The following is a 25694-nucleotide window of genomic DNA, read 5'->3' on the forward strand; positions in this document are numbered from 1 at the left end:
GCTATGATAAATTGTCTGGTCTTTAGCAATAATTACAAAGCTCTGACTGAGGTACGTTACAGGAAAGGAGCTATGAATAGTTTGCTGACAACATATTTTCAGCTGCTGGTGTAAAGTGTATGCTTTACAATAAGGCTTCTGTTGCCTGGGTGTAAAACATACAGCATATGTTTATATGTTTTCATTTAGCATGTAGCTAAAGTGACCTACAAATAAGAAGCACTTAATTCCACCATAATGACCTACAAGAGTTTTAGACATAGCACCAAGGTGCTTTTCACACTCTGACTATGTTATTTACAAAATGAAAGCTGCAGTAGTTGAACCAAGACATGATAAGGTACCTGGATGAAAATTGTTGATGCTTTATCTAAGTTATATAATCTGATCTTTCTTATATTATACAGAGTAAACCAATTAAAAAGATGTTAGTATAGATATAATATGTTGTGCTGTGAAGGATCAGTCTAATGATGATTAATTAAGAGAATCTGCCAGGGACCGGTGTAAATGTAAAATAAATTCAGCAGAGATCTTCAGATCCTGATAATCCAGCTATTCAACTATTAAGACCATTATTATTTAAAATGTTTATAATTTGTGCACTCCCAAAATAATTAGCATAAAAACTTAATAATTCTAATAATTTTGATAATGGTGGGTTGATGATTCAATCATTGTTAAAAAAAATACAGTCATCATTAAAAAAAACAACAACAACACTGCTGTTAACTACATGAAATATTTTGTTTGTCTAAAAGCTGCTTGCCTTGTTGTTTTACTGGTTTCTTAATGCTACCTAAGCAGAATTATCAGAAAAACAATTAAAGAGTATGGAAAACAAATGGAAAACAAATGTTTTCCATAGTCTAATACCAACATCCATCAAACTCAATCCCTTAATCCCTTAAATGCCAAACGCCCATACTGAACTGTAAAAGTGTTTCCTCATGACGTTCTGCTTCCACCTGACTCCAATTTTCAAGTATCGGGCATATGTCTTTCGGAAAAAGGATCAAAGATCATCACTGTGCTGAATCAAAATCATTAGAAGTCAGCAAATCCTGCTTCATTTTGTTTTAGCACTAAATAATGTGAGGTGTAGTAATACTGTTCCTAATATTGTTGGCATTCACTGATATTTTATGAAGACCCTCTATTGACTTTTCCTTCAACATTTGGGTTGAATAGTATATATATATATATATATATATATATATATATATATATATATGTATATATATATATATATACATATATACACATGTATACAACAACTTGTGCTCAGATATGGAAGAACAACTGAGCATGTGAACTGAGCTTGTGTTACTTGAAACTTTTTAAGAATTAGTAACTTAAATTACCTTCATCAGGTGTTTGTTCACCCATTTGGTGAAAGTCTTTTTCTGCACCCTGTCCCGTTCATCTGTAAAACACAAAACAATAATGAGTTATAAAAAATTCTATTTTTATGACTTGACAATGTGGATTCATCAGATCAACAACATGGCTATTAAAGACGCCGTATTTTACTTAGAGCTGCCAAGACAAAATGAACTCAATTCCACATGTACAGTAAATCCATTTTAAAGGTAAAGTGTCATTTTAGTGAGAATAGTGAGTGGACATTGATGGTCTGTATCACATCTTATTCAGCTTGACCAAATACACATGACGGCATAATGATCTACCATGTGCACAGACACGTTCACCTCATACCAAGCCACAAGCAGAAACTGGCTCAGGGGCGCACATTTTGGAAATGGGTATTCACATGGCAGATCACTTGGCATGCTTAGCTAGGTCTTTTACAATGCCAGAAGGCGGAGTAATCTGAGCTCATGGGATTGCTTCAGGCAGCACATATACACATGTACAGACAGAACACTGGAAATCACAACACATCACAACATCGGTGGAACGGCTCAGTTCTCAGTTGACCGAAAAACACAAGGAACACCAACCTGTATATACACAAGTGAGTATTACAAACCCTCACTAATTAAACCCACTGATTCATAAGAATAATAAGAAATTTACATTATTGATAGGGATGACAAAAGTTTAATTCTACCAAGAAGTACAGTGATTAGTCATGTTCTAATAAAGGAAAGGCAGACACCACCACCGTATAAGTCACATCCTGTTTTTACATATACTGTATGTGATGAACCATTTGAGCAAACCAGTAAGAATCAATCTATATTAAGATTTACTATTTTACTAGAAGTAAGTTACAAGATAAATTAACAGCATATACACAGATAACGGGTACACTATGGGACTGACCAGATGAACAATTAACTTGACTTGATGCTCCATCAAGAATAATGAATCATGCTTCTACTGTATGTTAAAATAGTACAATTTGTAATCAGCAACTTAAGATGAGAGTTCCTCCAGAAGAAAAGCAATAGCAATAGAAACCCTCCCACTCTATTCATAGTCATAGATGCTTGTTGCAATCACTATCCTGTAATGATTGCATTACTGAGAAAATCTTGTCATAGTGTCTTACCCTCACTGGACTTTGCAATCAAATGTACATGAAATTACACTTTTGGAACCGTTTATTCCGGTGTTTTTGGGCCCACATCATTATAAATGATTCATTGATTTAAATGATTGCAGTGATTCACAACTTGATGACTAGATGAGTTCAGCTATCTCTAACAGACTGTTTTTCTATACTGATCTTGCTCACAGATATAGCATAAATTATCATAGTCATCAGAGGAAGTTGCCTGACCAATAAAAATAACTGGTGACAAAGGCTTGTTATGGCTACCATACATGAGCAAAACTACAGTTCAAACCAGAAGCAGAAGAGGGAGTTTCATGATGGTTTACTACTGTAAATCCTTTAGAAAGTCACACAGCTGAAAAGAAAATGATAAGCCAGGACCATTAAAGCCACTTATCTCAGACCACTGACACACCCTCTTCAGGCCACTGACACACACTTTCTCCACTTTCTCCGAATGTCTCAGGGTGGAGTGGTATTGTAGCAACGTTGCTATGGTGAACACCCACTGTACTTTTACCAAAGAGGGTGGAGTAATATGCCTCATTGGTAATAGGCTTCCATTTTTGGTGTTTCACAGTGTTGTAGATTACAACATCAAACACTCATAATTTTCCTCCCGAGTAGCCTTTGAGACTTGACACACTTAAAGAGCATGTACTTTGAGTTTATAGCTAGAAAATTCCTCATCAAGTATTTCATGTCAATGCTAATGGTTAAGCCATCAGTCCTGTCACTTTACAACGGACCGCACCCATTGGACAATGTGAGGTCAAGAACACAGTTATCTGATACGAGTTACTGCTTCTAATTCAGCTCCAATCATTAAGAACCTTGTAATGTATTATTGATGAGTCACAAGAGATAATACAGGATGCAAAGTAGATAAACAAAACATTTACATACTAATGACACATAATAATGCTCAGTGTAATAAGAGAATTAATAGTACGTTAAACATGACGGTAGTGCCATTGTCTTGGTGCCAGAAACATTATTTGCTGAGGAATTCTTATGTTTGTTCATTTAGAGTAGCAGAAGGCAATAGGAAAAAAAGGGGTGTGGATCTTTTCAGTCTAAACTCAAGAAGTTAGATACACCTTATCTGAAAGGCTTACAGCATGAATCAGAGATTTGTGGCTATTATTTCTTTCAAATGTCCAGCCATAAAGCAAAACAGTGTGCTCCATCACTGACCAATCCTGAAAGAGCACAGTGCAAACTAGATTAAAACACCTGGAACTACTACTGAAAAAACTACGTTAAGTATAACTCTAACTAAGTATAACTCTAGTCATTACCCTCAGTAATGCATCAAAGCACAGAATTATGGTAAAAGTTATGGTGGGTACGTGTACACTTTCCAAGAGAAAACCACAAACTATGCAGAACCTCTTTTAGCACAGCCACACACAGACACCATAAACTAGCATTTAGGATAGCAGCAAGTTACTCAGAGTAACTAAAAACACTAGGTCTAAATGATTAAGCAATGTTAGCCGATAATAACAATTGTATATTTTTAATAAGTTCAATCAATTAGCCTTCTCCTAATCTAAGTGTTCTAACAGCAAGGTAGCTCTCACTCAGGTACCTTTTCTGCCATCCATGGCTTTAAGCATGCCCTGGTAGAAGCCATCATCTGAGGGCACTCTGGATCTCCCCATGCTGTCAGAGGAGTAGTTCCTCTGTTTCTGTGTAGAACTCATTTTCCCTGTAAACGCTTAAGGCAGCTGAGACAATCTGGATTCTACTTTCTTCCTGTGTCCAGCCACAGGTTGATGTGCTCAAAACTCAGCAGCAGCAGCAGCAGCCTGTAGTACTGTGGATGTATTCCAGCTGAAATGGACTTCCTCCTTTTCTTGGTTTGGTTTTGTTCTCTCCTCTGTCAGCTCACGTTTCCTTTCTGTCTGGTGTTCCTTAAGCATAAAAGATGCCTACAGGCTACGTGATGTGGGCCTGTCCCTACTCTGTGTGTGTTTCCACTAAGCTTTTGGAGGACATTGTGGGCTTGGCTTTGCCTGGCCTGTTGCTCTGCCAGGACAGGAAAAGAGGGAGGGACTGGAGACCTAGATCTCAAGGTGTGGTTACCAGCATGCCTCATGTACCACCCACATATACACTGTATACACACCTTAAACATTAGGTGCATGAAAATAAGGCATTAAAGGAGATTAAGGAGAAAGTTGCTCTGGACTGAGATGGACTGAGATTCACAGTGAATATTTTTGTCATAGATATATAGATTTTTCCAACCTGAATGAATTGAAATGAACTTAGAAAATAAGTATAAGCACAAGTATAAACTCCTATAACAATTACTAATTTATCTGGAATGTTTCTTCATGGCTTACTCATGTTGGCAGGAAGGGTGGAGGAAAAGGAGTGGCATTCAGGTGTCGACAGGATGGTACAGTTAGTCATTTACCCACCCCATACAAGCCTCAAGCACCCATACACACCACCAGCATCTATGCAAGTAACATGGAAATGTATCTGCCACCATAAAAGGGATAAAAGCATGAAGAATTACTCATACACACAGTTCCAAGTATTTGTACAGAAATCTTCCCCTACCTAAATTTCAACACATTTTCCATCACTATAACAAGAAACTATAAGCCTTCCTGTATATGAGACTGGTCACTATTAGACTTACTCTAATTTTAGCTTTTATTCAAAATCCAGAAAGCTAAAAGGTCCTGCATTAGCTTTTAACATCTTCCTACACAGGTCTATAAAACCTGAAGCATTAAGCAAACAGGATGTCTTATCAACACAGACTACAACACCGGTTGTTCATCATAAAATACTGTAGTACATGCCACTGGAGTGACCCAATGCAGCATTGATATAGAGCTGCTGAATTATGATCCTTTTTCCAAGTGACAACGTCCTAGCATTTCAAACAACAAAGTCGGAACCTATTACTTTACCTGTTCAGACTTGACTGCTGCACGGTACATGCATGTGTTTATTTTCTGATATTCAGGCCCTCTGCACCAGACGTGGAGGAACACACCTTAACTAATGACTTTAGAACTTACACACATGTGTCCCTACAAGTGAAGGAATTAAGGAGTGGCAAAAGAAATTCAAACATTATCCCCAGAAGCGATAGCGCTCTACTGCTATAATGGAGTTGGTGGCTTAACAGATCAAACATCTATAATGTCATCATTATGTAAGCCTATCATGAATTAAATCCCTGTACTAGGGAACAAGTACAGAATATCACAATTAACTAAAGGTTAAACATGAAGGTGTTAGTGATCTATGAAGTACTGGCTGTTTATGTACAGCAGCACCACCAACAGTTCAATAGGGTGATTACGCAAATTTAAGCTATGTTCTTTTTTCTGACTATTATTCTGACATTCAGAGACAAATGCCACACAATGTCACTTTAAATTGGGAAGCATCTTTAAGACTCACATTCAGCATGTGTAAGAGTCACTTCAATTACAGATAGAGATTTTTTTGATTATTCCTTCTATACATGTATCCCTTTGTCCCACAGCATCTGTAAGAGTCACTATGTGACTCCGTAAGGGTTCCACACCCATTCACACACACCAAGAGAGAGACCTCATCATCTTGCTCACGAGATCATCAGGTTGAGCAGATGATTCATCATCACAAGCTCTGGTGAATCCTCACTGAGATTATACATGAGAAGACACAGATTTTAAAATATTTTTACAATGGAACGACAAAAGACAAAAAATTTCTTGTTTCCTGGATGATGATCTATTAGGCCTAAAACAAAAAAAAAATAAATATTGACATCCAGGCCTGGATTTGCAGAGACACCAGAAAGCTAAGGTAAATTAGCTAAGGCAAATCTTTCAGAACTCAATTGCTCCATTACTGTTTCACATGGCGATTGAACCTTCACCACTGAACCTTCATTCAGTTCTCAGGGATGTGACAGAGAGGCACGAAAGGCTCACCAGCCAAAGACAGCCTTCACCAATGGATTCACACAGAGACTGTGGAACAAGTTGGTCAGCGGACCATTTCTGCAATGGCATGCAGAAGAAACGTCCCATTACACGATGCAAAAGTGCTTATTATGCTACTTCTAGACCAGACGGATCTTTTCAACAATAAAGTCTTTCATGCAAGCATTTAGTTGGGTTATTCCATCTCACAGTGTCTTCCATGTACATCATTCAATTTAGTCATGCGGTTGGGAAATAAGAAAATCCCACTCTGTTATTTTTTTAGTCATGCGCAAGTGTTACTACAGCTTGAATGTAAAGCAGCAGAAAAGGGCTACCAAATAAACAGACTACACTTTGAGAAGTAAAGGGATTAAATGTACTTTTCCTTGACATTGAGGAGGGGTGGTCCATTACGTATGGCACATTCACTGTACAATATGGAACACTAGCTAGCTATGGTATAGTATAGTATAGTATAGTATAGTATAGTATAGTATACTACTCCAGAGACAAGGAAATATACAGCTTGGTTTCTTTTTATGTTACTAAACTAACTCAACAATACAGTATAAACATTTTACAACCCTAAATCGATTAAGGGCTAAAAACGCATCTGTAATATAACAAATGAGAATATATACATTGATAAAATAGGAATCTCTCATATGAAAAAAAACCAAAAGGAACTGCTGAACTGTTTTACTAGTGGTTTAAATCAAACGCATACTATTATTATTAGCTATTATATAATCTTTTTTTTTCCTGGGTAAATTCTAAGCAGACTAATCCCTTATGAATAATGTGAGGAAACATAACACCTTCGGTAGGAAGGAGACTATAAAATGGCAGCCTTCACATGCCTGTGCAGGGTGTAACACAATCCTTTCTCCAACACAGGTGAATTCTATCCTAACTCGTTCTCTGACTCTTTTACTGTTATCTCTGCTTGTGAGGGCGTGTGCTGAGCTGCCACTCCTAGACTAAGAGGAATGTTCAAACCCTTCACACTACAATTTCTGTAAATTCCTTTTAGAATTAAAGGGAAGTAAAAGTGAAACCCATTTGTGTCTCAGATCGCTATAATACATTACAAACAGAATAAAATAAACCACGTTGCTGTCCTTCATGCAGTCCATCTGTCCTCCACCTTCTCTTCTCAGGAGCCATTGTGATGACTCATGTTCCTTTCTTATTTATAGTGACCTAAATCCACAGATCAAATGGCAATGTTGCATTAAAACAGGATTTGAGGATGAAGCACGTGTCGGCGCCAGCTGCCCGGGATCTCAAAAGACTCATCTTACAGTTTGCAGGGAAAATCTGATGTGTCAAGCTTTAGGTTCCAGATCATTCCACACACAGAATCACAAGATTATAGAAACAAAGTACAAATTATACCTTATCTACTGTCGCCCTCTAGAGGACATAATTGTTAAGAACATCCTGAGAGACACAGTTAAAAGGCAGTGTGGATACTGTGGGCTCTATAGAGCCACAAGCAGTGTGTCAGAAAGACACAACCATACAAAAAAAGGATATAACCATCCAGTATATAAACAGTTCACATACAGTGTTCCTGGAATAGCGTCCAGATCTACTTACCAGGATAAAGCTGTTACTAAAGATAAATGTATGAATGAATGAATGAATGAATGAATGAATGAATGAATGAATGGACTACAGTTGACTACAGGAAGAGTAGAATTACAGGGAGATTAAAATCTCTGAATTGTCAATTTCACCCTAATTAGAAAAGAGTTTTTATTCAATTTTCACATATTGTTATTCAATTTTATTCAGTTTGATGATGGGTTGATCAAATGAATCCAAACCCAAAATGTGATTAAATTACACAAATTTTAATCTGATATCTGACTGCTATCATTTTGATATTTAAACATCTACAACATTGATTGAACCTAAGACACTAATGAAATTTCATAAAGAACTTACTAAAACTTCATAAATCCATCACTAGATGGCGAGAAAACACAAAACACAACCACTACCAACTACCACCACTGATGCTATTTAACCTTTACTATTAAACCCATAATATGCTGCATATAAAAGAATAAAGCCAGCTTGTAGCAACCACTACTTTGAAAAGCTGTTATATTACACACTTTCGAAAAGGCTTGAAAAACTCCAGTTTATGATTCCTAATATAAAATAATTATTTGCATTATTATGACTGCTACTGATGGGAAATAAAACAAAATAAGCAACATAATAATAAAAAAATAAATGAAAAAAATCCTTTCCTGCACAAACTGCTGGATCAAGTCAATGGCATTTTCAGTGAAAACTCATGTTAAACCTTTTTGTGTAACTTTAGCAAAGCCCATAAAATAAACACATGCACAGCCGTAACACTGACTCAGAAGTTAATGATGCACCATTTACCTTTAACCCGTAAAGCTGTTCTTGTACCATAACTCTCAGAAGTGCAGAAAAATCACTCTTAATGCAAACTCCTCCTTAGCTAGAACCCTCCCAATGCCCAAAATAATGAAAGGAGCCATACCTTACCTGCGCAACACATTTTGTTATATAAAAATGCAGATCTCTCTCCATAGCTTATCTTGTGCAAATAATTCTGTCGTTCATAAAACATTTCAACACCAAACACTTCTAATAGTTTAGCAATGCATGAATGTCAAGAGACTTTGTTTTTCATTGTTCCAGGTTCTACCAAGCTCGATACGGAAGTACACACACGCCCTTATACAGTATGCGTCAGTGGAGGATAATAAACATAATCGTCCAGTAGAATAACAGCACGAGAATCTCTCAAATCTGCAGTCTAAATGTTTGACTCATATCTACCATAAAATTTCATTACATAAACACTTATTAATGAATAATTGATATTAAATTGTTCAATCATTTCAAATGTCAGCAATTTGTGTCCTCAGTTTTATGAGGTTGAATTTGCCATTTTGTGTTCAGAAAAGACTTTGGGATATTTTCTTCTCTGTGGTATTTGAAAGCTCCAAACTCTGAGACACATTTAAACTTTCAGATTAAGTCGAGTCAGAGTTATCAAGCTCTCAGATAAGTTTTGATCTGGTATCCAATCATCATCCAGGACATGTGAACATATGCAGCATTGTGCAATTAACATTAATCAATTCATTCAAATCATTAATAAAGTCGGTTTTTAGATGTCTACATACAATGATCCATGAAAGAAATTTCAAAAAGTAAACCTACGATAGAGGTACAGGTCAGATGTATTCACTGGAATAAACGTTTTGCCAGATGACTTTAGTGCAACATAAAGGTTATATATATATATATATATATATATATATATATATATATATACATATATATATATATATATATATATATATATATATATATATATGATTAAATGTGGTCGTAATTAATAAAATAAAATCTCTATCTGTGTCTGGATATTGTTGAAAAACTTTGTTGCTAAATGTTAAGTAACTTTAATATATAATAAATGACGTATAAATATGAAAATTTAAGTAATTTAGGGTTTGCTAGCTGAAATTTCATAACTTTTCACCCAGCCAGAGACAGAGAGAGACAGACTGATGGACAGAGACAAAGACAGAGGTATGTGGAGAGAATGTGTGAAAAAAAATTTATGCTGGTATGTGCTTGAATTTTTGTCTGCTGGACACAGGAATCTTGCCTGGCAGCACAGTGTTGACAGTTTTATCGCAACCCAGCGGCAGATGTTTCTATGAATCAATAATTACTACTACTGTTAAACGTAAAAAAGTAAGCTCAAAATTATTAGATGCAAGAAAAAAAATTCATAATCACGAGATCTCAACCTATAGCGAACACAAGTGTGTTAGACAATGTGTGTTGTACAGCTTAGTGCAGGTCTGGTGGACTAGGATTGGTGTATGCGAGATTATTTATACATAATTATAAGACAAAAAATATTGCAGAAAACAAATAATCAAGGGTTAAAGTTAAATTTTTAAGATCATCTCTGAAATGGTGAAAAAATCAAAAAGAAAGGATGTAAGAAGTCTGACGAACTACTCTGTGTACCTGCTGATCTACAGCCATAAGCCATTGTTTGTTGAGTATCATGTAAAAGTTAAAAACATTAGCTATTGCCGCAAGCTATGAATCACTACATAGAGTCAGGTATCGCCACAGATCTGTGCTTTGCCATTTTGGCAAAGTTTAAAAAAAAAGTCGATTTCATGATCTAGACTACTAAATGGATTTTTACAATTTTTTGTCAACATTTTTGCTGAGCTTGTGTGTGACTGTTAGACAAACAAAGGATGCAGGTGGCCATGTAATGGGCTGTGGAAAATGACAAACTACAACAAGGCTCATCTTATAATCTCTCCACACTTGTCTCTAGAGGCAATAGTAGCTTTTCCAGGCAATTGGTCATGCTGTACAAAAGGCTGTCTGGTTTAATGATCAGTTGTAAACAGTAAACAGTTAAAAAAAGCTGTATTGAAGCCCTACACAGAAATTTTGTTTACGTGTCTACAGCCTTCATGCTGGAGATATACTGTATAAAGACTTGCAAAAATATATCATTATTCCAAAAATTTGCATTATTCATTCAGAGTGGTGTAAAATGTTCTTAACAAAAAAGTAAGAATATAATAAAAAAAATAGAGACTGTTGAAAACATGTATACTGGTGTAACCTGATCTTAAATTATTAAATGATCAGTTTTACATGTAAATAGTGTAGACATCTAATACAGTGTAAAAAAAAAAAAGAACCTAAAAAACCAAACCAGAATAAATTATAAGACCCTGCAGAAAAGAAACACTTTTAAGACTTCTTAAATTCTCCTTGGACAGACTAATAAACACAGATCTGTAAATCTCTACGTTCGTAATTTTAAGCCAGTCACAGAGAAAGTTGTGGCTGTCACAGTGTCACAGTATTGTTCTTAAAAGCTTAAGAAAAGTGCATCCACACCTAATAAAACACATTGTTCATGGGTCTGCTTTCTTCTTGCTCAGTGATAAGACTACAGCATTAGCACTGTGTACCACTAATCTCTGCAAATATACGTCTCTGCTCATTCGTATAAGTAACCATATGGATTAATAAGTTACTAAATGACCGCTGAAAAGGCCTTTGCTCACAATATACAATTGAAAGTGTTATAAAGTGTTATATATCTTAAGAAAAACAGAACTGTCTGTTACCAGAAAATGCAAAATGCAAATAAACTAAATAATAATAAATAACTGCACATGCACTTCACTTTTGTCATAAGTCACGTAATTGGTCCAGTGTGGCAGGTTGACTGAGTAAAGCACTGTTTTAACGTTTCTTAAAAGAGTGTTCAGGTTTTCTGTGCACTTTTATGTCTTGCTCCACCCAGATTCTTCAAGATATAGCTATGATAGTAACAGACAATGGCACAGAAGCCAATGACCGGTGCTGATGCTTCCGTAATATGATTCCTGTTCTCATGTAAATATGAGCTGTTAGGACAGTCATCAAGTTACATGGATTGTCCCTGAGCACAGTTTCTCTTTCACTGCAACCTGAGACCGAAACAGAAATCAAACACTGGTTTTTCAAGAATCGTTAAAATGGAAAACCCCGCATTGCTGAGGTATGAAGTGCAGATTTATAAAAGAAAAGTCATCTCATTTCTCACTGACTGCCACAAGCAGGGGTCAGTTAATAGATTACCGTGTATGAGCTACGGGGAGTGAGGAGGAACAGAGAGAGAGAGAGAGAGAGAGAGAGAGAGAGAGAGAGAGAGAGAGAGAGAGAGAGATCTACAATTTTCCCCTACTATCAAGAACAGCTTCTAGAACAGATTTATTTATATTCAGCTGACATGTAAAGGTGTGTGTGAGAAAGTACACAAAATGCCATTCCCAAAGAGTCACTACAGTTTGTAATGTGACAGACCTCAGTGTTATTCGAACTCTAACCTGTGCTCCAAACACTCCAAAGCAGTATATCGCTTGATTTTAGGGCATAATGAGAAATTAAACCACTGACAGCTGTACAAAGGTCCATCCCATACATACAGAACCATCCCATACATACAGAACCATCCCATACATACAGAACAGATATATATATATATACACACACACACACACATATATACACATATATAAAGCTTTGGGTTTTATTCATCATTTGCAGCAGGATTCATTCATTAAATTCCCAAAAATAAAAAGATGAGAAAAATCCACAATGTGAAAGCTAGACGACACACAACATTAGCACATTATTTATAATCACACTATCCAGTGTCACCCAGATGAGGAAGGGTTCCTCTGGTTCCTCTCAACGATTCTTCCTCAGATCATCTCAGTGAGGTTTTCCCTGTCATCGTAACCTCTGGCTTGCTCATGAGAGATAAATATAAACTGAAATTTTACACTTTATTCAGAATTTTTATATTCTACAAAGCTGATTTTATAGACAATGTCCATAAATAAATACAGTATACAAATAAAATATAGTTAAATCATAGAAGTGGTGGGAGCAGTCACTCCCTCGACATTTCCATTTTCCTACACTCTCCATCCTGTACTTTTTATTCAGTTGTACCTTTTATATGCAATGTGGAAAACCTGAATATAGCATATTTCCTGAGAAGCACATATTTGGACTGTAATTAGAGCAAAGTCTTAAATGTAAACCACATTCTTCTTCCTAGGTAAAAGATACAATAAGGTAATAATTACTAAAAGATACATAGGGTCTAAAAGTTGTTCATTCAAGGGTACAGAAATACACAAAATTTAAGTTTATCCTTAGTAAAAAAGTGTATTAGACTTTGGCAGAAACCTCCAGTGGTAGACAGCTATGGGGCTGTTGATGTTCAAAGCACCATAGTGGAGAACACAGATCTCATGGGACTATCTAGCATTAGCACTGAGATGAGTCAGGCAGCAACAGGTGAAAGGACACTGGGGGACAACATGAGCGCCAAAAAGATCAGGGGTGGGGCTACATTTAATAACAAATGGGAGTAAAATTTCTTCCAGTAAAAAGCTCAAAGTGAAAATAAAATAGCTCAATCTTTTTTATTCTGATAAAGATATGTAGTAATTTTCCTGCTTGGCATTTACACACCCTTTTCCGAAAGAAACCCGCCCATCTGACTTTTTCTGGTCTTAATCTACAAAATGTCTGTACTGGGAACACTCCTGACTACACCTACTAATAATTCATCTGTACACACAAAGTCAGATAAACTGCTGGTCTTGATGATAAAACACATTCCTGCTAGAGGATGAGAAACTCCTAATATTCAGTTCATCATAAACCTCAACAAACTGAGCTGCAAGCCGATAAATAAAGTATAAGACAGTCCGAAAAACATCAGCAAGCAAAGATTCATATGCTATGTTGTTTTCTACAGCTCCAGTTGAAGATTATGTTCATGATATTGCACAACCATGTAGCTTGATATAAATCAAAACAAACATTGGCCTCTCCTCTATCTAGACCAATAGCAGCTTTAAAAAACTAATCACAACTAATTCTGACAAAATGAGTACACAGATACTTAGAGGTTAAAACAGGTGGGAGCATTTTCATGCCATATGCAATCAACTTTCTTCAAAGCACAATCACAGCTGGCTGAGATTTACAGATGCTCCCATACGATGCTCCACCAAGCTTTGTCAATACAAACATTGCCAGTCAAGCTTGTTTGAGAGCATCGCCTCTTTTCTAGCTCCATGCAGCACGAAGTGGGAAGTCATTAGCATCAAATAAAGAATTGTAGAACGGAAAAAGCCTTGAAATGTCACATGTAATTCTAGTCTCACGTAGTATGGATGGGTTTAAATATGGAATAGAATTTCAGTCTGGCTGCCTGAAGGTCATGCTGATGCGAGCATGCATTTCCCCTCCTCCCTTGACCGTAACAACAATCAACTCGCTGGGTTTGGCAAAAACACACACAAATATATGGACACACAGACAAACGTGGACAGCAGTCCAGTTGTGCTAACCTACCAGGTATGACCTTCATGGAGCAGGCTGTGTGGAGGGAGAGGAGGACGAGGAGAGCAGGACTGGGGGAATGAGGGAAAGGGAAGAGGCTCCAGTTTGTTTGGTCTGTGCTGCCTTGTTTCTCCCCTTCTTAATTTTGACAGCCTGTGCCTGCTGCTTGGATATGTCAGCTTGCTCCCCGGTGGATTTGCCATTAGGTGGGAGGGGCAGCTAGAGGCCTTGGGGGGGTGGGCAGAGGGCTGGGCATGTGTCCAAGGAGCCAGTAAGCATGGTGTTAGTGCTTGTTGTAGATATAAATATCACTGAAGTGCTCATGGTGGCAGAGATAGAAACTGATGAAAGTGTGCCCACATGGCTTCAGAAGACCAAAGAGAGATCAGCCTGTCCTTGGTGGATGAAAGAGTTATTCTGTGAGATTAGGTCACAGATCACCAGCTTTACTATGATTATCCGAACCAGGAAACCTGATCTGGAATGAATCCATCCATCAGATAGGATTATCTTATTTTTGCTCTGTTTATGTTCCTAGGCTTATGATATCATATAACCTATTTAATATCTGTATCAGCCATTTAAGCAATACTAAGAAAAAAAAAAAGACATGTTTCATGTTATCCCTCAGTCTGAATTCTACACATGCTGTATAAAAGGTTCCATAAACACTTTCTCTTGTGTTATTTTAAATCAGCAGCACTTTTAATCAAAACTTTTCCAACACTGTAAGAGTCTATTTGCTCTAATGAGAAAAGCAATGCTGGAATGCCAGAGATGGTTAGAAATCCCTGTCTCTCTCACAGGACACCCTGATGCCTAGGAAACCTCCCATCATGCAAAACACACCCTAAATATAGCATGCTTTATAGCACTCTAAAACCAACATATGGCACTGTAAATAATGCTGCTGAAAGACTGCTCATTTTACCAGCCATTATCTTCTTAATGTTTATGTTACTCCAGCACTATATACTTAAATGGGCTACAACTGCAAGGCTCAACTTAGATCAGAATTAAAATTAAAGCAGCATTCATTAAATAGCATTTTCATGCACTGTTCATTCCTTCAGAGCCACATGATAAACTATAAATAGTTTTTAGCTTAGATAGGTTAAAATGTGCACAAAGATAATTAATTTGTTCATCCCCAGTAAGAGCTTTATCCTGGTAAGGGTTGATGTGGATCCAAAACCTGCCCCGAGAACACCCGGTTTGAGGCGGGAATATACTCAAAAAAAAGACACCAGTCCACAACAGGGCACACAGCACACCCATTCATACCTAGGGGCAATTTACCAAGGTACCTACTGCCATGTTTATGGAAGGTGAAGGAAACCGAAGAACCCGAAGGAAACCCACAGAGATACAGAAAGAACATGTGCAGAAATTCCACTCAGACATTACAAGTATTCCAAGCTCAGGACCGAGCTGGTGACCCCAGAGCAAGGCAATTTATAAGCCAATACATCTAGATTTATCACAAACACACATAGAAAATAGTAAATTTAATTTAATATAATAAACACTCCTATTCATCTAGGGAGCCATGAGTAGATTCTCACATTACCATATACTTGCCTGGAGGTATGAATTACCTGTTGGTAAAAAGCCTTTTGTCTGTTATATAAAGACATCCCTCTACCAAAGCTCAATTTTCATTCAATGATAAAAGCAGAAACCCAACGTCTCCTCCAAAAGCTTAAGTCATGAATGATCGGCGAGTGACAACAACAAAGATGTTTTATCATATCATTTCTCTGTGGTATAAATAAATTTGCAGACTAAACAAATTTAAGTCCTCAATAGATTATAAATTGCTTTAGAAGATGAACTGAAAATTGTGAAAGGCAGCTTCACAATATACCTCCTGGAATAAACTGGTCAAGTGTGGACATCTAACGCAATGGTAGCATAGTTTGCTGCTTAAAGAATTTCATCAAACTGTCTGAATAAAAAAGGTCAAAATCATGTTAGCTGTTCATGGATTTAAGTGACACAAACACTTAAGTTGACAGCAAAACAAATGTGCTGACAGACTTTAGAAGCTTATTGCTGTGTAGTCAGTGGACAAGCTATTGATAGTGTGCAGGATAGTACACAACATCTTAAAGGTCAGGCTCATATTTGCGTCTCTCAGTTCAGCCAAGGATGACTCACTCTCTAAACCACAATCATGTGGCATGAAAGAATAAAAGAGTGACATTCTGCCAACTTCTGGACATTAGACAGAATCATAAACATTCAGGAATTTAGAGAGTGGGCTGACACTGGAAAACAAAATGGCATATCTGAGAAATGACAATGACACCGAGACACTGATTCTCAGTTTGCACACTGGTAGTCAAATTGCAGGTCTGCCTGAGATTACACTGTACACAAAACAGGCTGGTACACAGGACACACAATGAGGAACTACTGTATCTTAAACCACTTTCATTTTCTGCATTGCTTAACACCAGCGGTGGATCTGCATCACACTGTTCTGATGTAGTGATGTGTGGTGGTTGAATCAATGATAGCTTCGCTTTTAAAAATCAAACTGATCTACTCTGGAGGAAGGAAAAACAAATATAAGGGTGACTCCATGGAAATAACTGCATGTGGTTACTAGCATTTACTGTTGATGAACAATATTATCCATGTGCCATGATTAAAACTGGGCCTATTTTCCATATATTTTATAAACTAATTAAGCTAAATGAAATGGGATCTGACTTAAAATGGAAGCTTTGCTCACCTCAAAAACTGAAATGTTTCCAAACACTTCAGCTCACACATGCATTAAAAGCTAAAATAATGTCACCACATGGCTGCAGACAATTGCACTGAAGCAGTAGGGGGCAGCAGACAGTTACTAAGGTTTATATAGTGAGGCTTTTTTTTATGAAGAAGACAATGTGTGCAACATATTGAATGATTAAAAACAACCTGTGAAAAAATCTCCACCTGTAACATCCAACAATAAGAAAATGGTGCAGTGCTTTGAATTTCTGACCAACACTACGTGTGACAGCAAAAAACACACCCATAGTAATAGGCCATCTATTAAAGCTTCCTGTCATTGCAAACATTGTACCCCACCCATAACCATGTAGGTACACACACCTTTAGCCATCTTTACACTAAAATTTAAATGTGCAAAGACCCTACTGTATGTAACACATTTAAATGCTTATGACAATGAAGCCAACAAATAGCAAAATCAGCAGGCAGAGCACATTCCAGAAATTTCTATTGTACAATGTATTGCATGCTCTGCATGGGAGAATGTGTACACTTTATGCATTGGGCACAACAGAAGCAAGATATCCTGCATGGCTGACTTTGAAAATGGAAAACAGAAACCTCTGATTATAGACCACAGGACGGGACCAAACACACAAGTTTCCTAAAACAGGGCAAAAGATTGCTGAAAGCACAGTACTCTCCTGTGCACTGATTATCTCACAGCAGAGCAAAGCTAGAGGGTTTAATACCTTTGATGAGTAAAGGGTTGGGTCATTTCCGGTATGGGACACAGAAAAAGAAGGAAGAGATTCCTGCACAACATTTAGTGCTGCAAATATCTTTCAGCCCTTTTCAATAAAAATTAAATGACATTTTTTTTTTAACTACCCTTGAGATATATCTATAAATCACACAGCAAGCAATTTACTAATCCATCAACCTGATATTTCTGGGTGTGGATGTGGTATGGATAAGTGCCAGGAAAACATTTTATGAAATGCTCTTTATATCCATTGGAAAACTTGAAACTAGAAAATCAGGTTGATTGTGAAAATCTTTAGTAAGCACAAGAGTATTACAAAGTGTTGACCATAATAAGCTTAAAAAAGATTCCATTCACTTGATTCACTCATCAGACTTTAGTGTATCAGTTCTAAACTCTGCAGGCTACTCCATACACACCCATTTTAAACACAATTGGGAGCAGCACTTACAAAATGCAATCTTCCTAGCAACACTTTAAATGCAAAAAAGTAAAACCCACTTGCAGGAACAGAGCAAATATTGAACTATACCTTATACATATAACTTATACCTTTTGAACAGATGAGGACACACCTTATGACAACTTCACGCTAGCCACACTGACCCTCCCACAGAGAAACTCTGACAGTGGCATTATCACAACACATGCACAGGAAGGAAAGAAGAGACTTAGTTTTTACCCTACCTTCAATGAAGTTTGGGAAGGTTTTAGGCTCTGGCTCATCCAGAGAATGGTCCCAGACAAGCTCTTTGACAGGACTTTGAAAGACAGTACGCTCTTTGGCCAACTCCTCTAAAACATCATAGTCCAGGTCGTCTCCTGGAACCTCAGGTGCCGGTGGAACGACAGGTTGGCTTCCTTCTGCACCCGGGGTAGCAATCTGCTGCTGCACCTCAATCACCTCCTCCACTACAACTATCTTTTTCCGCATGGCAGCTTCGTCTTCAGCTAACACTTGTTGCTCCTCAGCAGAGAGAGGGCCAGTGGTGACAGGATTTTTGACAGCCTTGCTCACAGAGAGCACTTTTTGCTTCTCTCTTCTGCTTTGTGTGTCAGGAGCTGCTGAATGTTGAGCAACACTGGGAGGATCCCCGTGCTCAGGGTAGGGGCCGGCCTGGGTTGTTGCTGACGCTTTGGCTGTGGGTGCTTCCCTCAGTTGCTGTGAGGAGGATGTTTTTTCTTTCAGAACCTCCCGTTTTATTTTTTCAGCAGAGGGCTGAGCTGGCTCCACCTCCCCTTTGTGTATAGGGGCCTCACAGTGTACAGCTGCTGTCTGGCTACTATCTTCAGTGCAGATTTTAGAAGATTCACTCATTGCAAATAGTTCAGACCTCTGGTTGGGATGAATTTTCACTGCAACCTGGGTTGACACCATTTCCTTAGGCGCACTTATTTCTGCAGCTGATGATGGAACTTGTTTATCAGCAGCAGTCTGCTTTTTCTTCTTTCTTCTTGAAGTCGTTGGAGCTACCTCTGCTTCATTCTTTTTCAAATCTTTAGCCTCTGATTCTTCTAATTGTTTTATTGGTGGTGGCATTTGTTGGACTGATGTTATTTCATGCTTGGTCATTTTCTTCAGTTTTGGTTTTGTTTGTTCCACAACTTTTATTTCTTCATGCATAATAACCTCTTTCACTTGTTCAACAGTAGCTGCATCTGAGATTTCAATAACTGGTTTGGTATCATGCTTAAGCACTTTACTCTCTGTCTTGGTAACAGTGGTAGATGATTCCTGAGAAGGAATTTCTGCCCCTTTTGGATTTACTTGAACTGGCTTGATATCTTTGGATGCCATTTGGGTGTCTCTGCTTGTCTCTTTAATAATAGATGTCTTCTGTGACTTCTTACTCTTCTGAACATTGCTAGGTACGACAGTCTGAGGTGATGCTTGTGGAACGGCTGATTCCGTCGCAGCCTTTCCAGTCTGTTCCTCCAAAGATGCTTCAGAAGTTTGCTGCACAAGACATACTTCAGCTTTTTCTTTAACAACGTCAACCACAAAATTAACCGTTGCGTCTTTGTTTGTTTTGGACACACGTGACGCTGCAGAACCCAAAGATATGCCAGTGTCAACTTTCTCCTTTATTTCCTTGGTATTTTCACTTGTATCCAGATCAGTAACATCTTTTGTCTGTGCCTTCGTTTCCGGAACACTAGAAGCCGACATGGATATATTTGCTTCACTATTTTGGGGAATTTCATCCTTAACTAGATGCTCCTGAGAACTCTTACTCTTGATCACTTTCAGTGATTTTCCCTCTTGTTTTTTAGATTGAGAAGGCATCAAGGCATCCTTGAGTGGCTCACTAGTGAAGAGTTCCTGAGTGGTTTTAGTCATCAATTCCACTGACTGAAAAGTACACGTGGATGATGTAGAGATATATGTTTCTGTATTTTTGGTCATTTCATCCTTGGCTGGATGCTTCTGAATATTCTTGATCTTGGTCACTTTTGCTGTTTTTTCCACTTGTTTGTTAGAGGAAAGAGGCACTGAGGTCTCCTTGGCTGGCTCGCTAATAATGACATCCTGAGAAGCTTTATACTTAGCCTTTAATTCTACTGGCTCATTAGTTGAAGTTGTTGTGGAGATGCACGTTTCCGCATTTTTGGGCAGTTCATCCTTGATTGGATGCTGCTGTTCATTCTTCATCTGTGCAACTTTCACTTGTTGTTTAGAAGCGACCACGGGGGCATGCTTGGTCGGGATGCTAGGTTTGGGTTCCTGTGAGCCTTTAACTTTTGGCTTTAATTCCACTAGCTGTGGAACAGTAGATGTGGATGATATAGAGACAGATGCTTCTGTATTTTTGGATATTTTCTTCTCAACTGGATGCTCCTTTACATTCTGGGTCTCGGTTACTTTAATTTTTTTTTCCACTAGTGAATTAGAATGAGAAGACAAAGAGATATCCTTGGGTGACTCGCTAGTCACAAGTTCCTGATAGGTTTCTGTATTTTGTGGCATTTCCTCATTGACTGGATACTCCTGAATATTCTTGACCTCAGACACTCTTTGAGACTGTTCCATTTGTCCTTTATAAGAAGGGGGTCCATTGGCATCTTTGGCTGGCTTGCTAATAGTTTCTTGTGCTTTAGTCACTGGCTTCAGTTCCACTGGCTGAGGAGTAGATGATGTTATGGAGATGCATGTTTTTGTATTTTCTGGCATTTTCTCCTCGAATAAATGCTCCTGAATATTCTTAGTCTTGGTCACTTTCAGGGTTTGTTCTGCTTGTTCTTTAGATTTAGGCAGTATAGCGGTGTCTTTGGCTGTCTTGGTATTGATGAGATCTGTGGTGGATCTAATACATACCTCTTCTTTGGGTTTAACTGCTTTGCTAGTGGACATAGAGGCTGAAACTGCAACAGTTTCAGCAGTAACAGCAATTTGTGCTGGCAGATCCACGGTCTTTGGTGTATTTTTAATCTGAGATGCCTCATTGGTTCCCTTGTAGCCCTCAGACATCGTCTGTACCAAAGATGTCGCACTACTGATTTTAGCAGGTGGCTGATGGGAAATTGAGATAATCTTCTTTTTAACACTGTGGCCTATGCCTTGATCAACTACATACTTGGACTGGAATTGGTCCCTAGATTCCCCATATGCCTTGGATTTGCTGTAATCAACAGTAATTGGACGTCCTCTAAACCTTGATGTTTTCTCACTGGACATTGGCTCCTCTTCAGTTTGCATCCTCTTGTGACGATACCCCTGCCTTTCCAACAGAGCCTCCTGGCTCTCTGCACCTACCCTTCCTGGTTTGGAAACATATGAAGTTGGACCCTCAACAGTCTGCACACGTGCAGCCTTCTGAACAATGGACAAGGTAGCAGCTGGCCGCCGCACTCTCTGCAGTGGAGTGGGGACAATCTCAGGTGGCAGATGAAGGTAGTCACGCAGGTACACAATACCTTCGTTAGTAAGATACCAATAGAAATGCCGCCATGCAAAGGTCTCCCTTACAAACCCTCTGGATTTCAAGGAGCCCATTGCTCTAATCACCTGTAGGTTTCCCACCCCTGGTATCTCGGGGTGCTTTGTCTGAGGGCGCTTGTCTTTCTTGGCCACCATTACACCATCACGGAACAGCCTTTCATAAATGGCCCTCAGGCTGTCAAGAGGCATCAGCATTCCAGCAACCATCGTGCTTCCTTAATCTGGCTCAGAGAGTTTGAATAAACAGAAATATGCAGACCACTAAACCAGGACGGACAAATTATTCAATGACTCACTCTTCTCTCTGTAGAAGCGTTCAGTGGCAGAGCCGGCTGCCACGTGCTTTCAATTGAAAGAAAAAAAATCTTTGAAAATAAAAATCCTCCCGAATGTTGGTGTCCTCCCTCTTGTTCAACAATCAAGTACTTAGAAAACAGGTCAGTCTTCTTAAAGAATTAAAAACCTCCAAAAGCAAACTCAAAGGAAAATCCTTTCCCTCCTGTGCACTGCCTTGCTTGGAAGTGAAAGGAACTGGACTGGCAGACCAGCAATGACAGAGAGAGGGGGTGTGTGCAACAGAGAGTGAGACAGTACTGCACACCACTCAGCCCCTCCTACCTCTCTCACAAAGAAAAAAAGGAGCACTATTAGCCAAATGTTCCACACACAGAGTATTAGCAATGTGGTCAGATAGAATTAGTAAAATCAAAAAGTCAAGAAAAAAAACACGAAAAGGTTAAACAAAAATTGTAACATCAATAAGTCAAGATTGGAAAAAGAAAAAAGAAAAGAGTAATAAGTTTAAAGAAAAACCTAGAGGTATATCACAGTCTTGCCTGAATGCATGCAGGACAAGGAATACGTGATGTCGGCTACACACTTGAACGACCGAGCCGTATAAACACTCCCTGATGTGTCATATTTTCTTACACTAGCATGGAGTGTTCTAGCCAATGAGCAACGAGACTAAGAGAAGGGAGGCTCCCTTTAGGCATACTATGTTAGAAAGAGACACCAGTCATTCACACCCACTGTATAGATAACCAGGTTTACACACTTTATAGAGTGTGACAAGACTTTTGCCCTACAGCCACTTACTACAGTCTTTCCTAGAAAAAAATGTATACAAATGAGCAATTCAACTGCAAAGCCTGTGCTAATGTAAGGGTGTCAGCTCTCAGTCTGTCTGTTAAGAGATAAGATTATCCTTACATGAGTAACATGAAGAATTATATGCAAACAAATGAGTAAATGTAAACTTATAGCGACAGCACTAAAGATTGTAGAGCAGAACTGGATAAAAGAACAGAGCGAGATGAATAATTCTTCCCCAGTGCCATCCCTGATGATATTTCTTACTGTTTTCTCGATTACTTTTAGATCCGCTGCATAAAGGAGCTCTAAAACATATTGCAAACTCTTATGCATAAAACAAAAATGTCAATTCGCTTTTAATTTTTGATAAGTGATCATGGTAGGTACTTTAAGTGATGCAACAGGTTGAAAGAACGACTAAAGAATTTGACTTCCTCAATATAGCCGGCGAACTCAAATTGCTTATGAGACACATCACTAAATAAAGACCTGTCCAATGGAGCTAACTTTTCTTAGCAACTCGAAACAAGATATTCAGTTTCACACCCCTTGATAAGTTCTGCTCTTTACATCTGTCTCCCCATTTATCTGTCACTCTGAATGGTGCTGAGAGTAAGTTTGACTTGGCACATGAAGCAGTCCAAAGTAGACAAAGTACAATGTATTTAATCAGTTTAATATTTTGACAATTAAATGAAAATGGCAAGAAAATACAGCAAGGATCAATAAAGCAGTTTTCAGCTCTTAAATATACAGTATAATATTTGGCTTCTATTAAAGTTGATTATATATATATATATATATATATATATATATATATATATATATATATATATATATATATATATATATACACACTAGATAGCAGCAAGAAAATGCATCACCACCTAACAAAGGACCTTTAAACCTATCTTACCTCTTAAATTCAGCTTAGTGTAATTACACACCTCTGCCATAGCTCTAATTATGTTCTTTCATCCCCCTGGCAGAATGACTAGTTCTTTCTCTAAGAAAAGAAGCTATATTTTGTTGATACATTATCTTCAAAACGTATGATCAAAATATAGCTACAAGAACCAGTCCTGCAGTGTGCACTCAGATAACATCTCTATATGGTTATAAACTATAAATAACTTTATTAGGAAATACTAAAATAGGCTCCGTCTAACAATACATTGTCTATTGCACTGTCCGTAAAGCAGACGGAAAGGCAGGATACGTTAAATGTATTGGATGTATTTTTATATTATATTTATTTTAGGAGCTATTGTGTTTTACATAAAAAATACTTTTAAAGGAAAATTGAAATACATAGTAATTGTTCATAGAGTCATGAAAAGGTCAGAATTTGCCCAGCATTGCAATCTTTAACTTCAAATTCCCATGGTAAAGAGTACTGCATAATGATGCTTCAAAATAAAACTGGTCGCACAGGTGAGTGCTTTGCTGTAACACACCCCTAACAAGCATTTCACGCATTCTTAGCCTGACAGGTAATAACTAAGCACACAAGAAACAATTTCACAAGTATTAAGTATACGGATTTGCAATAACTAGCACTTTTTTCCTTCAAGGCATGCTTCCAGGGTAGTGAGGCAATGCAGGTTAAGAAATATAGATAAGACTGAGCATGTTCAGCTCTTTCACCAAGAAAATGGAACAGAAACATACACAGACATAATGTTTTACACAAGACCTTTATGCACTTAAAGATGATATCTAGACCTCCGGCTGCACTCTTTTAGAAGTTGTATTACTTACTGAGTTGCAGGCACGTATAACCATTGCATACACACACACACACACACACATATATATTATATATATATATATATATATATATATATATATATATATATATATATATATATATATATATATATATATAATATATATATATATAAAATGTGAACTGCATGTTCTACAAATGAGTCACAGCTCAATAGTTCCGGTTCGATCCTGAGCTTGGTTTAGTGTTTCACACGAACACTACATGTCCTCTGAGTATTTTGTCTAGACAAAAAAAAGCACAATACCTGCAATTATACAAAATTTCCTTACAAAATGTTAAGTAATATACAATAATATACAAGAATATGTATACATTACTGCTTGTTATAACGCTTGCACATTATACATAGGATCAAACTACGACCAGCATGATCTAACTAACTGTACAAATTGTTTAGGAGTCTCATATCCTTTTTAATGATTTAGTTAGTGTCTTCTAGTTGTACAGTGAACATAAGATCCCTGACCTTCTGGAACAGCGTCTGGAGGACTGCTACCCTGCCTACTGTAAAGGCTATGCATTTCTCCTGGGACAGTTTGGTGTATAACAGAAACAACTGAAGGATTCCAGCAGCTGAGATGTAATTAGAGTAAAGCTCTTATTAGATTAGCAATCAATCATTTTAAGGATTTTCATAGACTTGTGTGGAAAAGGCTGAATTATGATTTTTCCAATCATGGAAACATACTATAAATCCCGTTAAACATGCTCCTAAGGAAATGTTGAATAATCACAGGTACTGTGCTTTTAATTGTCTAGACAGAGCCTGGAGACATAGACTATTTTGCATGCTTTTGGCGAATATTTAATAAGTCACACAGGTTTAATTTTATATTTCTATGTTGAACATTTGATGCTGTTTGATGCTGTGTACACTTTAATGACTGGTCTGAAATCATCTCTCATGCTTATTCACTGGAGATGTCTTTCTCTTACAATTCAAT

General features: G+C 37.7%; 1 protein-coding gene and 1 long non-coding RNA gene across 2 annotated transcripts in view; one reads left to right on the forward strand and one right to left on the reverse strand.

Annotated features, from left to right (window-relative positions):
* The window catches only part of plecb (plectin b), a 56916-nt gene extending 34491 nt beyond the window's left edge, over window positions 1-22425 (reverse strand). The window contains exons 1-2 of the mRNA XM_060869862.1: window positions 18611-22425; window positions 1365-1426 (exon numbers count right to left, since the gene is read on the reverse strand). Coding sequence (XP_060725845.1) covers window positions 1365-1426; window positions 18611-22070 — 3522 coding nt within the window. The 5' untranslated portion in view covers window positions 22071-22425. The remainder of the gene's footprint in view (window positions 1-1364; window positions 1427-18610) is intronic.
* Window positions 1883-6614, forward strand: LOC132845686 (uncharacterized). Its single transcript, XR_009648441.1, has 3 exons — window positions 1883-1978; window positions 6045-6349; window positions 6441-6614. It is a non-coding gene; the product is annotated as an uncharacterized LOC132845686 (long non-coding RNA).
* Window positions 22426-25694: the final 3269 nt, after the last annotated feature.

Source organism: Tachysurus vachellii, chromosome 5, assembly GCF_030014155.1.
Source record: "Tachysurus vachellii isolate PV-2020 chromosome 5, HZAU_Pvac_v1, whole genome shotgun sequence".
In the NCBI taxonomy this organism is placed as follows: Eukaryota; Metazoa; Chordata; class Actinopteri; order Siluriformes; family Bagridae; genus Tachysurus; species Tachysurus vachellii.